General features: G+C 37.2%; 1 protein-coding gene across 16 annotated transcripts in view; it reads left to right on the forward strand.

Annotated features, from left to right (window-relative positions):
• The window catches only part of LOC109057072 (microtubule-associated protein 2-like), a 109,624-nt gene that overhangs the window by 72,542 nt on the left and 23,751 nt on the right, over positions 1-13,331 (forward strand). For 7 of the 16 annotated variants that reach the window (XM_042731712.1, XM_042731714.1, XM_042731715.1 and 4 more), the window contains 3 exons: positions 6,747-6,851; positions 10,789-10,863; positions 12,872-13,087. In XM_042731712.1, coding sequence (XP_042587646.1) covers positions 6,747-6,851; positions 10,789-10,863; positions 12,872-13,087 — 396 coding nt within the window. Of the gene's footprint in view, positions 1-6,746; positions 6,852-6,944; positions 6,979-10,788; positions 10,864-12,871; positions 13,088-13,331 lie in introns of those variants that run through there. The other 9 variants (XM_042731719.1, XM_042731723.1, XM_042731728.1 and 6 more) reach the window with 5 other exon arrangements.

Here is a 13,331-nt window from a genome sequence, read left to right on the forward strand (position 1 = left end):
TATGCAGGACTGTGGAGTTTTGCCTCCCTCCCACTGTTAAAATGTAACTTAGTAATTTTTACTCTGAGTAAATTTTTAAACAAGCTACATTTTACTTTTACTTGAGTAGAAGTAGACTGGTACTTTTACTTGTACTTAAGTAATATTTCATTAATGTAATGGTACTTTTACTTATGTAGAATATTTTCATACTCTTTCCACCTCTGACAGCACGCTACTGGCAGCTCTTAAATCTAATGGAATTAATGCAGCTTTAATGCTTAAATATGCTTTTTAGTGTTAATACAATTATATACTGTATAAGATCTTTGTAATTTTTCTGTCATATGGATTGTGCTGATGTTTGCATTTGCATAGGATGGGAGGGGTTGAGCAGAGGCATTCTGGGAGTCCAGTCAGGGGCAGAACAGACACATCAGCAGAAATGTTGATGTTAAAATTTGTAGATGAAGAGTATGGTGACGAGTTAGATGGATATATGAAGAGACAGATGCATCGTTTTAAGTGCCCTTCTGCACTTATTGAAAGCAATGCTCTGACATCTGCTCACATCACATTTTACACATAAGACATCTCACTTAAAACTGCATATACACTTTTCCTTTTATATAATAATAATAATAATTAATCATTAGCAATACATGGTTTTTAGAAATGCCCCCCTTTCACATATGAAATGAGCAACTGTACTAAGATCCTGGGACTTTTTCCCGTATTAGCTCTTCTTGTTTTTAGGAATAATTGCATCTATTGTACTTTGTCCTTGTAACCTGACCATGACTAGGTGGGTCAAGTTTCTGATAATCAAAAAGGTGCCATTGACTGTGCAATTAAGATTCATTTGTCTGTGTGATGTCAAAAAGTTCCAGAGCCAGTCATTTTCATGACCCTTGTAAGAGGACTTGAAACAACCTGCACAGCCTTTTTTTGAAGAATTTGTCTGGACATGAGCAGCATCCCGTTGGAAATCTCCTATATTTTAAGAATATTATTAGGAATCAATTTTTTTATATTCACAGCATCCATTTTTTCCTGATACTGCTCCCATCATGTACAGTTTACTCTTATTTTATGTCACCGCTAATAGTTAAGTGTACAGTAGGCAACGTATCATATGTTTTTCTTAGCAGTTTTATGTGTTTTTAAAATCCCAGTGCTTTCCAGTAATCTCTGTCCTCTGTATAAAACATCACAGTTCCCTTGTCACCTCCATAAATACTTGATACAACGTAAAGCTGGGCAGAAAGCATCACTGCACCGATCCCTGACAGTGAGTGATGGAAATGGACTTCCCAACTCTAATGCTAATGATCCTTCAGCCAGGGTTGTGCGTTAACATCGCTCATGCATTTCTCATTTACAAACCTGCCGTCATAAATCACTGTGAGCCAAGAGAACAACTTGTTTCTTTTGCTTGCGTCTATGTGTTTAATTAATGATTCCAGGTTGTGTTTTCATATTTCAGCACAGAGTTCACTATTGACGTGAGCAAAACTGCTCGATTTTAAAGAGTGGGTCTGACTATGTTCCTCTGTGGATAGAAAACCTTCCCTGAGAATGGTTTCTCTGCCTCTGTGACTCCGTGACTGTGATGGTGAGATTTTTGAGCCAAGGGGCATTGGCAAGGACAGCACGCACAAGAGCCCTTCAGACACACAAGAGGCGCTAGACCGAAATACTGACAGCGCGACATATGACATTGCTTTGCATAAAGAACAGGACACTTAAGAAGCAGAGAGGGAGAGAGATTGCTTGCTGAGGCAGCTGTTGGCCTGAATTATAGGGGCTGGCCTGAAAAGCTTGCTGGCCTGGAATGGTGCACAAGAATGGTGTGAATTACATAAAAACCCTATTTAAGTCTGCCTGTTAGCATCATAAAAATGTTTTCCAGCATTATTTAATTTAATTTAATTTTATTATTATTATAATTTTTTTAATTGTGTATGAAACTTTGACACGTAATTAGACATAAAATAAACTTGAATTATATCCAGAATCTTGTGGCTTTTTACAGGGATTAATTTATTGTTATGTGTTCATTAATCATTTTATCATCTATTTTTATTTGATTTTATTACATTTTATTTTAACTCATTGACCACTTGGAATTGGTAACACCAACATTAGGATTTCATTTGTTAACCAAGCACAAACAATAAACAGTACTTTTACTGTATTAATTAACAACTTAATTAATTATGTAAACACTTCTACAGTACGCTTAATATTTATATAATTTCATGTTGAAAAACCAGGAATCAGGAATTTATGCAGATCAAAAATTAACCTACAATAGATTATTTATAGTTTATTGTTTGTTCATGATACCTGATGCAATAATGAATTGAACCTTTTTGTGAAGTGTTGCATTGGAATATTTCATGACCTACAAGCTATGTACAGTATCTGCAGTTTGAGATCTTCTGATTTAGAAAATCCATGAGATAGCAGCACAGATGCAGAGCTTCTGTAATACGGCTGTGTGTCACTCACACACCGAGGGCGGCAAAAACCACAGCCGAAGCATGCTGGGAGACCATTCAGATTGGGCCCAGGCTGTGTGTTGCTGTGGCAACAGCTCTGCTCTTTGGCGGGGGAGTCCTGGCATGGAGTACCAGCCACCCCCCTCCTCCTTCCTGGCTTGCTTTTGGCAGGCAGACACGACTAAGAGTGCACAGGGAAGCATTTGCCTCAAGACAACCAGATAACCGGCACTCACTTTTTGGTAAGAGCTTTGATTTTTCCAACAGATTGTTGGTTAGAGGTTCTTTCGGGGTTTAAATGGCATTGCTGCATGAGAATAACTAGTTGTTAGCATATTTGCACCTGTGGATTAGTACAGATTTTGTGTGTCTATATTGCATGTTTGCTAAAAGTGCCTGCAAATAGATTTGACTTTGATTTCTGTCTAAGGGGAAATATAACTGTCCATGTGAATAACAGATATGTACCATGCAGTATTCTTCATCTTTTAGTGTGTGGCTGTGTTTGAGCTACTTTTTTGGGTATTTATTTATTGTATGTGCTGATGTCTCAGGGATGTGAGCTATTGTGTGCTGGAGGCAAACCCATCTGATCAGCAGTCCAAGCACATCTCTTGCAGACGGGTGTGGACAGCCACAAGGGGGGAGAGAGGGGGATGCTGGGTAGACACACCAGCACATCTGTCAGACACAAAGACGGTGATAGACTGGTCAGGTTTGCCCTGAAAGTGAATTTATAGTGACACAGCTACAGACATGGTGCAACAATAAAGTAGGCGGTTAAAGAGAGAGGTATACTGAAACATATAGTTTGAAAAAGATGACAGGCCATATAGTTTTATCAGGGAATGATTATTAGACCGGAGAGAGCTAGATATATAGAAATGAATCAATTCACTCTGTCTCTTGTCATGCTCATATTCTCTGCCCTCCTGTTGAGTCGTGCAATAATTGGAAGTGAAGATCAGCTTATGTAATTTGTTATTTCAAATTCATTTTTACATAGTAAACATCTTTTTCCAGGAAATTATGCAATTTATTAGATTTGAGTAGCTGTAAAACAGATGAAAAACACTTGAGTGAAGGAATAGATTGCTGAAAAATTCTGTCATCATTAATTCACTATGATGTTGTTCTCATGTAGCTCTTTTTTTTTTACAATGAAAATTCAGATAAATTAATATCATTACCATGGCCATTTGTAAATAATAAAATAGTCCAATGACTCTTGCACTGTAAGTTGTCTGAAGTCATGCAGTGAGTGATTTAACCAAATCAAATTTGTAATTCTTCTGTTCTCGCAAATCACAGAAGAGAGCTGCATTAAAGATTGAGTGTTGAATGATTCATTTATGAAGTTCGACACAATGATTCAGTGATCCACTCCTCTATGAAAGAGATTCAGTAAATAATGACTTACATTTTAGTCTGTTCATCACATAAAACTGTTGTATAACATCAGAAGACTTTTTAAAAACAGCAACAAGGACTATTTTAAGTGAAAAAACAACATCACGTTTTGAACGGCATGAGTGTGAGCAAAAAATGACAGAATTGTCATTTTTAAGTGTATTATTTACTGTGACTCTCTTCTAGAGGAGTCTGACCGCAGGTTGATGGTGTACCACAAACTCGAGTCTGCGTGGGTGGACATTATTCTAATGGGATCTGAGCAAAACTCTTTTCCCTTATGTGCGTGTGTGTATGTGCGTATGTGAGTGGGTGGGCGGATGCCGGGGCTGTAAGGTGGGCGGAAATTGTGCCTGAAAAGTGCACAAGAAACAAAACCGGTACATTGCTGACTCCCATCATGCAGTCTGTTTGCACTGGAGAGAGAGTGGGAGTAGCAAATGGCCCTTAATCACTTCACATCTCTTCAGAAAGCTTTGACGTAAGCCTCACTGCCGTGTTTTTCTCCGTCAGTGCTAATGTGTCGGCCTCGTGTCTGAGCACATGTTAGCTGATCGTTGCAGCATCAACTTCAGTTAAATCGAAATGCCTCGCCTTGTGCTTGCATGTTAAATGATTAATATTGCAAACAAAACAACGATTCATGGCTGTTTACAACATTATGCTGAGCTTGTCATTGCACTAAATGTGCTTTTGGAACACATTTAAACTCTTACTTCTATACAGTTTATTTGTAAGCACTATCTTTGGCAACCATCAGCTAAGGGTGGCCATTTCAGCACTATTTAGATCCATCTTGTGGTTAAAATCAGACTGTTGATGCCACTGAAATTTATATGATGTGTTGAAAGAATGCAGCAAATGTGTTAGTGTCTTGAAGAGCTGAGGGATACTTTTAATAGAACCCTTTTCATATCCCTGGATGTGTGTTGCCAGCCAATCCGTGGGCTGTATTCTGCCCGCTGCTTAATCGGTTGCAGTCTCTTCTTATACCTCCCCAATCTGCCGTTACCATGACAATTTACTCTCTCAAAGTGCTGCCAATTTTCTTGCCATTTTGAGCTTTCTCTTTTTCTTTTTTGAGAGTGTTTTCCTCTGAGTTAGAGTTTCAATTTAATATCCTCTGAAAGGACATAGATAAAACTGAATTACACATTGGAAGTTCATTTTATTTGCTGTGAAATTATATTTAAGCAATTATAGAGAAGAATAGATTTGTAGACTGACTCAATCTTTAATAATGTGCAGTTATATCTTCGGAGTGTCTAACTGCTGATGTAATGTATGTATTTTCTAACACTCTTTCCTAACTGAAGCGACAAGTGATAAGGAGTGATTTCTTTTAAAATTGAGTTCTTGTCTTAATAAGCTGTGATTGCCGGAAGCAATGAGCAACAGGATGTTTTATCGGTCATTTGGTTTTTAGTACTTAATATCGTTGTGCTGGGTATCTACACCCACAGTGAAATCTCTTTAAAGAATCTCTTTTAATCTCTTTAATATTAAACATCAAACATGTTTTTGATTGGCTGTGATGCCAGTTGAGCAACTTTTTTTAGCTTCATTTTTAGCTTAAATTATATGTCACTGTAAATTTGTCTGTCTGCTTAGGAAAATGAGTAAGACATAAAAGCAGCAGTGATGAGACATTGTAATATTTAGGGTAATATTGAAGTGATCATTTGTCTCTGTAAGGATTATTTTGCTTTATTAGGCCACATACACTGCCATTGATTTGGGGATAGTATGATCCTTTTTAAAAGAAATGAATTATTTTGTTCAACAGGGTTATATTAATTTGATCAAAAGTGACAGTAAAGACATTTATAATGTTACAAAAGATTTGTATTTCAAATAAATGCTGTTTTTTCAACTTTCCATTAATAAAACAAACCTGAAAAATATATCACAGTTTACACAAAAATGTTAAGCAGCACATTTGTTTTCAGTTAGGAGTCGACCGATTATCGGCCTGGCTGATTATGGACGCAGATATTTGGCATTTTTATGGTTATCCATACCTTTCATTATCAAAAACAATTTGCCGCTAAATTAATTTAAGAGCATTTAAAAAAAGTTTTTGTCAGAGCCTTTGTTATTCTTAATTTTGACATTAATAAAAACATTCATTTTTATACCAGATATATATTTTTATTTTTATTATTATAACCTTTATTTAACTAGAAAAGACTCTCAAGACATATATTTGGTTCAAAATATTGGTTATCGGTCTACTTGATCTGTAATAATCGGTATTGACATCTGCCCTAAACAGAGCCGATCCTCCCTATATGCAAAATATGCAAGCTGCATAGGGCCCCCGTTACACCACGGGGCCCTCTTGCTCTGAAAGATGAATCATTTTTAGTTTTGTTTTTGAATTTGGCCAGCGGTTATGAAAACATGAATGATCATTTCTTTTAATATTTTTAATATATATTTTTTTTTAATCAAAAATATCTTAATTTGTGTTCCAAAGATGAACAAAGTTCTTACAGTTTTGGAATGACATGAGGGTGAGTAATTAATGACAGAATTTCCATTTTTGGGTGAACTATTCTTTTAATTGTGTGTGTGACAGTGTATGGGCCACCACAAGTGTGCACAGCTGTCTTGTACTGTGATCACAATGTAATACAGTCTCATTCTCACTGGCTCAGAGCTCTTTACAGCCCTTAACTGGAATTGTTGGAATCGGACTGCTGGAATTGTTTTATTTATTAAAAAAGTGGTCTATTATTACATAAGAAGGGAAGAAATATTGTCTGGATTGATTCAGAAAAAATGTGTGAGTATTTGCCCATGAACTTGCTCATGTGGGCGTGTTGATGTGTGTGTGTATGTGTCGCACAGAGCAAGTATCAGCGCGGATCGTGCAGGAGGTTACGGCCGAAGCGGTAGCGGTACTGAAGGGAGAGCAGGAGCTGCATCCGGACACTGCCGTCAGGCTGCCATCAGGTAGGCCTGCAGGAGAGCCTCCTGAGATACTGGAGGTTGGCCACACTCAGGCCAGCTCTTAAAGGACTTTATTACATTGGTGAGACATGCAAAGATGAGAAGATAAAAATGGAAGGCAGTGGGAACAGTAAGGATTTTATTTTATTATTTTTTGGTTTTTGAATTCCTCCGTGGAGGTGCTTCCAGAAGGCTGTTAGCACATATTTTTTTGCTGTTTATAATTATAGAATTCTGGGCAGTGAGTCCTTGTGATTTATTTTACACCTTAAGGTAATAATTCACCTAAAAATGAAAATTGTCACCATTTACTGATTCCAAATTAATAATAATAATAAAAATACTCAATCCAAGTTCATCTTTCTTTCTTGGAACATAAGGATAAAATCTGAATAATGTACAGTTTGCACATGCATGTACACTACTGTGCCAGTAAATACATTTTTAATAAATTAATGCTTTTATTCAGCAAGGATTTTTTTAAAGTGACAATAATAGAATGATTAGATATTAGAATGGTGTTAGAATGATATTAGAAAGGATCATGTGACACTGAAGACTGAAGTGTGGATGCTGAAAATTCAGCTTTGCCATCAAATTACATTTTAAAATATATTAAAGTAGAATAGTAGTTGTAGTTAGTAGCAGTGTTGGGCAGTAATGCATTACTTAGTAACACGTTACTGTAATTTGATGACTTTTTTAGTAATGGAGTAATTTAATGCGTTATAATTTTGAAAAAAGTAATTAGAGTATAGTTACAAGCCGAGGTCTCTATACATGACTGCCGCATTATATTGCTGACAGAATGCAATGTTTTATAATCTAGAGATTGCAAAAAGGATGTAGCATACGCACTGTCAAGTCAAGTGCCAATGGATTAGAGACCTGCTCCCGCGAGACTGACGCAACAGAGTGCAGCGCGCGGGACTTGATAGGCGAGTGCGACTCGTCTGTGTGCGGGATACGGGAGAATAAAATGATTCACGGGACTCCCTAGAAAATAGAAATTTCTAAACATAAAATATCTAAAACAAATAAATTGTTATTCATCTTTTGCACAAAAGCAACATGAACTAATAAAAATATAAACGATTAACAGGTGCAAGCGTATGCAGAGTTTCTATTTATGCTCTAACAATTGTTTGCAGTGTTGAGCAATACAGTGCTAAAATTTTACTCACAAATCCTCTCAATATAACACATGAATTGTAGACATTATGAAAGATTCATTATGCATATATTTATTTTGTTATAACAGAGATTTGTAAGACTGCGATGAACTGAGATGTCTTTTAGAGATTATAAATGCACCACTCTTTGCTGGCATTCTGCCAAACCATGCACGCAGCAGCCGCTTGCTTTAGTTAAAAATAACAGTGTTCTGTGAATGTTGATGCTTTAATAACAAATATTTATCGGGGGGCGTGTGTGCTGAGATTTCATAAATTTCATGGAGAAAAAAGTAACGTAACTAGTAATTACTAATTACTTTTGAAATAAAGTAATCAAAACAGTAACGTGATTACTTTTAAAAGGAGTAATCAGTAATCAGTAATTTGATTACATTTTTAGAGTAACTTGCCCAACACTGGTTAGTAGTTATTTTAATTTGTAATATGTCATAATATTACTGTTTAACTGTATTTTACTATAACCTTTGAACAGTTGTGTTCTTTAATAGTTATTGGAAACTGTTGCTTTTAAGTTTCAGAAAGGATGCAAAAAAACATTAAACGTATAAGAAAAGTAGTCCAGTTGTCTTGTGCGCTACATTGCAATTGTCTTCTAAAACTATACAATAGCTTTATGTCATGAACTTAAAATAATAACCCTTCATGAATCAGACATCACTACGTGACATACTGTACGCTACAGTAGGTGAGCTAGTGCATATGTCAAGAGTTTTAGTTCATTTTAATTTTCAGGTGAACTGTTCCTTTAAATGTTTACATATTTTCATGTTTGTCAAACACAACATGGAGAGACAGTACTCAAATAAGTTTTATTTTTGCTTCCCTATCTCTGTGGTATGTGATCAGTGTTGTTCTGTGTGTCCATTCCTCGTTCTGTGTGAAACTGATCAAAGCTGTGGAAAGCATCAGCAGGGTACTTGCTTTTCCTTTATAATGGCATATCTGCCCTGACAGCTGACTTGTCCCAGCTCCTCTCTGCTTGCAGTTTTCTGTACCCACCCGCCCCTGGCTATCTCTGTGTGTGTGTGTACCAATACAGGGCAGAGAGGGTCAGTGTTAGGGTGAACCTTTAGCCCTCTCTGTCTTTAATGGTTGCCTGGTCATAGTAAAAGTGGACTTTTGTTTCCTGGTTTCTGTGGTTGTGCTGCATGCCTTTTGTGCTGGTTTTATCTGAGCTTTCATGGTTTTGAAAGTTGATTTGTGAGCATGTGTTGCTACTGTATGTCAGTTTCAGTGTTTTGACAGTCACTTTATGAGGACTGTGCAGTATGGTGGTGACATTAGGTTGTGAATTTGCTTATTGAAGAGCTGTATGTGATGATGCATAATTGTTCACGTCATTAGAAAGCTAAAATAGTACAAACAGTACATATAATGCCACACATGAACCTGTACTGGAGGTTATAATTTTTTCCCCATTACAAATTCAGTTCAAAATGTTCAGATGCTTCATTGTCATACTTCAAAGAAAAAGGAAAAAGGAAATAAAATCTATAGCTCAAAGTTTCCACTCGCTGTGCTGGAATTAGTCAGCAAAATTAGATAATGATTTCTGCACTAACACGCTTGATGTTGAGTCAGTCTGTCAGAAGAGCTCAAAGGATTAGAGACGGCAAAGTATTTAGCGTACCAATCCTGAGCCCTGACTCCTCTCTGCTCAGCATATCCTAAGAAATAACTCTCTCGCACACACAAACTCATTTAGTTCTTTTGGGTGTGTGGGGGATTTTACATTCAAATATATTGTTATTAAACTGCTTGCCCCTTGGAGTCCCTTTATAAGCTAATACAAGCTAATTGCATTTTAAGATACAATTTTATCCCTTCATGAATCTATTTTTTCTTGTAAAAACATGTTCACTAGGTTTTACAGGGTTTATTTTTTCTTGCGTGTGCATTTACAGAAATTTTGCATATTTAAAATTAAGAAAATGTCACATCGGAGTTGGCTTGCATTTCCTGATCTAGTTCCCTCTACTTCTCATCATCATTACCTGTCTGTTATTTACTATAGTTAAAGGTCAAAAAAAGACCAAACTCATATATGTAGACTCATATTCCAAAACCTTGCTTACTTTATATACAATAATCTTTTTAGTTAAGTTTGGCCCCATTTCTCAGCAGCAATTACTCCAGTCCTCAGTGCCACATGTCCTTCAGAAATCATTCTAATGATTATTAATGTTGAAAACAGTTGTGCTGCTTAATACTTTTGGGGTAATAGGAACATTTTACAATATTATAAATGTTTTTACAGTGACCTTTTCTGTGAGCAATTTAATGCATCCTAATTGAATACAAAAATTAAAGACAGACCCCAAACTTTGAATGGAGTTAGCTCATGATATGATACTCTACTAAGCATTAAAATACATGGCACATATAGATAATGAGGGAAAGAATCAGGTTATTAATAAAAAAAAAAAAAAAAAAAAAACTTCTCTACTTATATGTGTTATTGTTTAGTTTAGTTATAATCAATATTTATCTTGCTTTGTCTGCTATCTTGGATAGATGTTTTTTAACTTCTTCACGAAGGACACATGCAACATTTTCTTAGAATTTGAAGAACCTTAAAACTTTACTTCAAACCTCCTACTGTATGTTGCCTTAAAATTCTTTCTCTGTAGGCAGTTCAGTTAGTTTTATAACAGACCCACAATGGGACGCCCGAACTGTAAATGTGTTGATCTGATCTTGAACATTGTCTTGATCTCTTCTTCTTTTCTTCCGTTTGTTTGCAGTGGAGGACTCTGCAAACCTGCCGCCCTCACCTCCTCCGTCCCCAGCAGCAGAGCATTTTGGGCCTTTGGATCAAGGTAGGGTCATGCTTCTTGTGTGTATGGAGAGAGGTGAGGTGAGAAACACACTGAAAGAACTTGAAAACCTTTTTTTCCATGAGTATTCCGGTCGCGTCGCCCTCTGACCCTGGCTTAAATGAAGGTGTTCTATTTGGGGACACCTGCTTGTCCCACCCCTTCCAGGCTGATTTCACTCCTGTCACAGTGCCCTACAGATGCCCACGCTCTGCTGATTTGTGGGGCTGGACCAAAGATTGATGGAGTTGTGTTTGCAGGATCAACTTTGCCTCCTTTGTTGACATCATTCAAGTCGACCTCCTCTTCCTCATCCAGCATCTCCAGCTCTTAAACATGGCCTCATCTTCATCATCGTTAACTCCGGGAGCTTATCTTGATCAAAAACTCACGCCAAAGTGACCCAACCCCTTTCCAGTTCTCTTAACCAATCAAACTCAACCTCTACTTATACCCCGCCCAACCATAGATCTTGACTCCACTCTGCATGAAAGCCTTGAACCTTGAACTGAATGCTGCGCTGTCTCACCTGCAGCTCATGTTTCCAGGTTGTTGCTGAAACTGTGTGGCATTCAGGTTGCCTGCTCATCCTCTCTCCAAAACCAGATCTGTTGATTGCTCCAAACCTTTCTCAGTTCCTTTGTGCGTCCTTGTCTTTAGTTTTGCATCTTGTGTCTTAGATGCTGTTGATGTTGTGGGCTTGTGCTCGTTCGTCATTTTGACTGTGTCTGTCTGTGCTGCCTGTGGTTAGTCAATGCCATGCTCAGGTCACTCTTTGAAGATACTAAACTAAACATGAATGTCATTAACACAATCACTAACAGCCTTCAGGAGAAGCTACACCAAATGCAGTCATTAAGTGCATACTTAAAGTCAACATGAAATCCAAATTTACTCCATTTGATACATGTCCCTGGTATTTTTGTGCATAACTTTCTCAACTTTTGAACAACTTTCCTCTGTGGCTGATGTCATCTTGGCCAAAATAATTTTAATCAGGGATGAATATATTGTCACAATCAGTTTTTGTCTGATATTAAAATATACACATTATTTTAAGGTGTCTTTGTTACAGTGTAATTATACATTTATGTACTGCGTTATATTTATTAATTACATGTACTTACTATATGGTTAGGATTAGGGTTTGGTTTAGGGTTAGTTGCATGTAATTATGCATAATTTATTGTTATTATAATAGTAAATACATGAAACATGTATAACAAGGATACCTTGTGAATGTTGAATCCATATTGGTTATGAAATAGCCTGTGAAACTGATATGGCAATGAACAACATTAAATTTATTTAACTAATTTATGTTAAATGAATACTGTTTATTTCTTGAGTGTTTTATTTTGATTTTTTTATGCAATATAATATGGAATTTTTCTATTGGCCAATTATCAGTTGAGGAAAAGAGGAAAAAAAATTATCGACTTTCTGGCACTCACTTATCATACATAATTTTACTATTTGTGCATCCCTATTATTATTTTGCTTAAATATTTCACATTATGAAAGTAAAATTCATGTTGACTTTAAGCAGAAACTTAATATTGATGCAGTTTCATCTGCTTTAGATCTTTCTCACTTTCAGACAAACCTCTACAATGCCATTCGGCATTGTTCAGACTCTGGTTATGGCATAGCACCGCTACAGTCACACTTTGTGTTTCTTGACACTGTGTGTTTGTGTTGTGTGTGTCTGTGTCTTTTTTCGTACACATACTCCTATGTTGTTTTATTTCTTTCCATCTGACTTTTTTTTAAGCTCCTTATTCTCTCTCTCTCTCTCTATCTGGCTCTCTCTCTTTATCTCCTCCCTTCCCTTCTCAATTTTAGCTTATTCTTATTCATCTCCTTTTTATTTTCTCTCTTTTACTTGTCCCTTTTTTCCTCCCTTACTTGCTCCACCCTTTCTAGCTTCCTTCCTTTTCCTCTCTGTCTCTTTGTCTCTGTCTCTTTGTCCAGATTTCCCTGCAGTTCTTTTCCTTGTGTCTATTTGTAGATGTAGGGGATGAGGAGGAAGCAGGTCCTCTCCGCCGCTTCCAAAATTCTCGCGAGAGGTGCAAGTTCCTCGCCCCCTCCATCTCAGTGTCTGTGCCTGAGGATGACCCCTACCACTCTGACGAGGAATACTATGAGCACCCTTTATTCAGCCCAGAGTGGACGCGCTCTGGCTCTCGCCCCCCAGGGCAGGCCGCCGCGTTTAGACAGATCGAAGGTGAACCTCGCATGGTTCCTCTCTGCCATTCTCTCCTCCCCTCCTCCTTCTTTTTCTCTTTCTTTCCTTTCACATCTTTCTTTAGCTAAGCATCAACACCTCTCTCTCTCTCACTCTCGCTCTCTCTCTGGTCCGCCTCTTCCTGTCTTTTGTCTCCGTTGTGTCGTGCCCACTCTGACCGAAGCGTGTCTTGTGGGGGTGGTATCTGTTTTTGTACCTTGTTCATTGCAAGTCATTTGGATTT

This window comes from Cyprinus carpio, chromosome B9 (genome assembly GCF_018340385.1).
Source record: "Cyprinus carpio isolate SPL01 chromosome B9, ASM1834038v1, whole genome shotgun sequence".
Classification (NCBI taxonomy): Eukaryota; Metazoa; Chordata; class Actinopteri; order Cypriniformes; family Cyprinidae; genus Cyprinus; species Cyprinus carpio.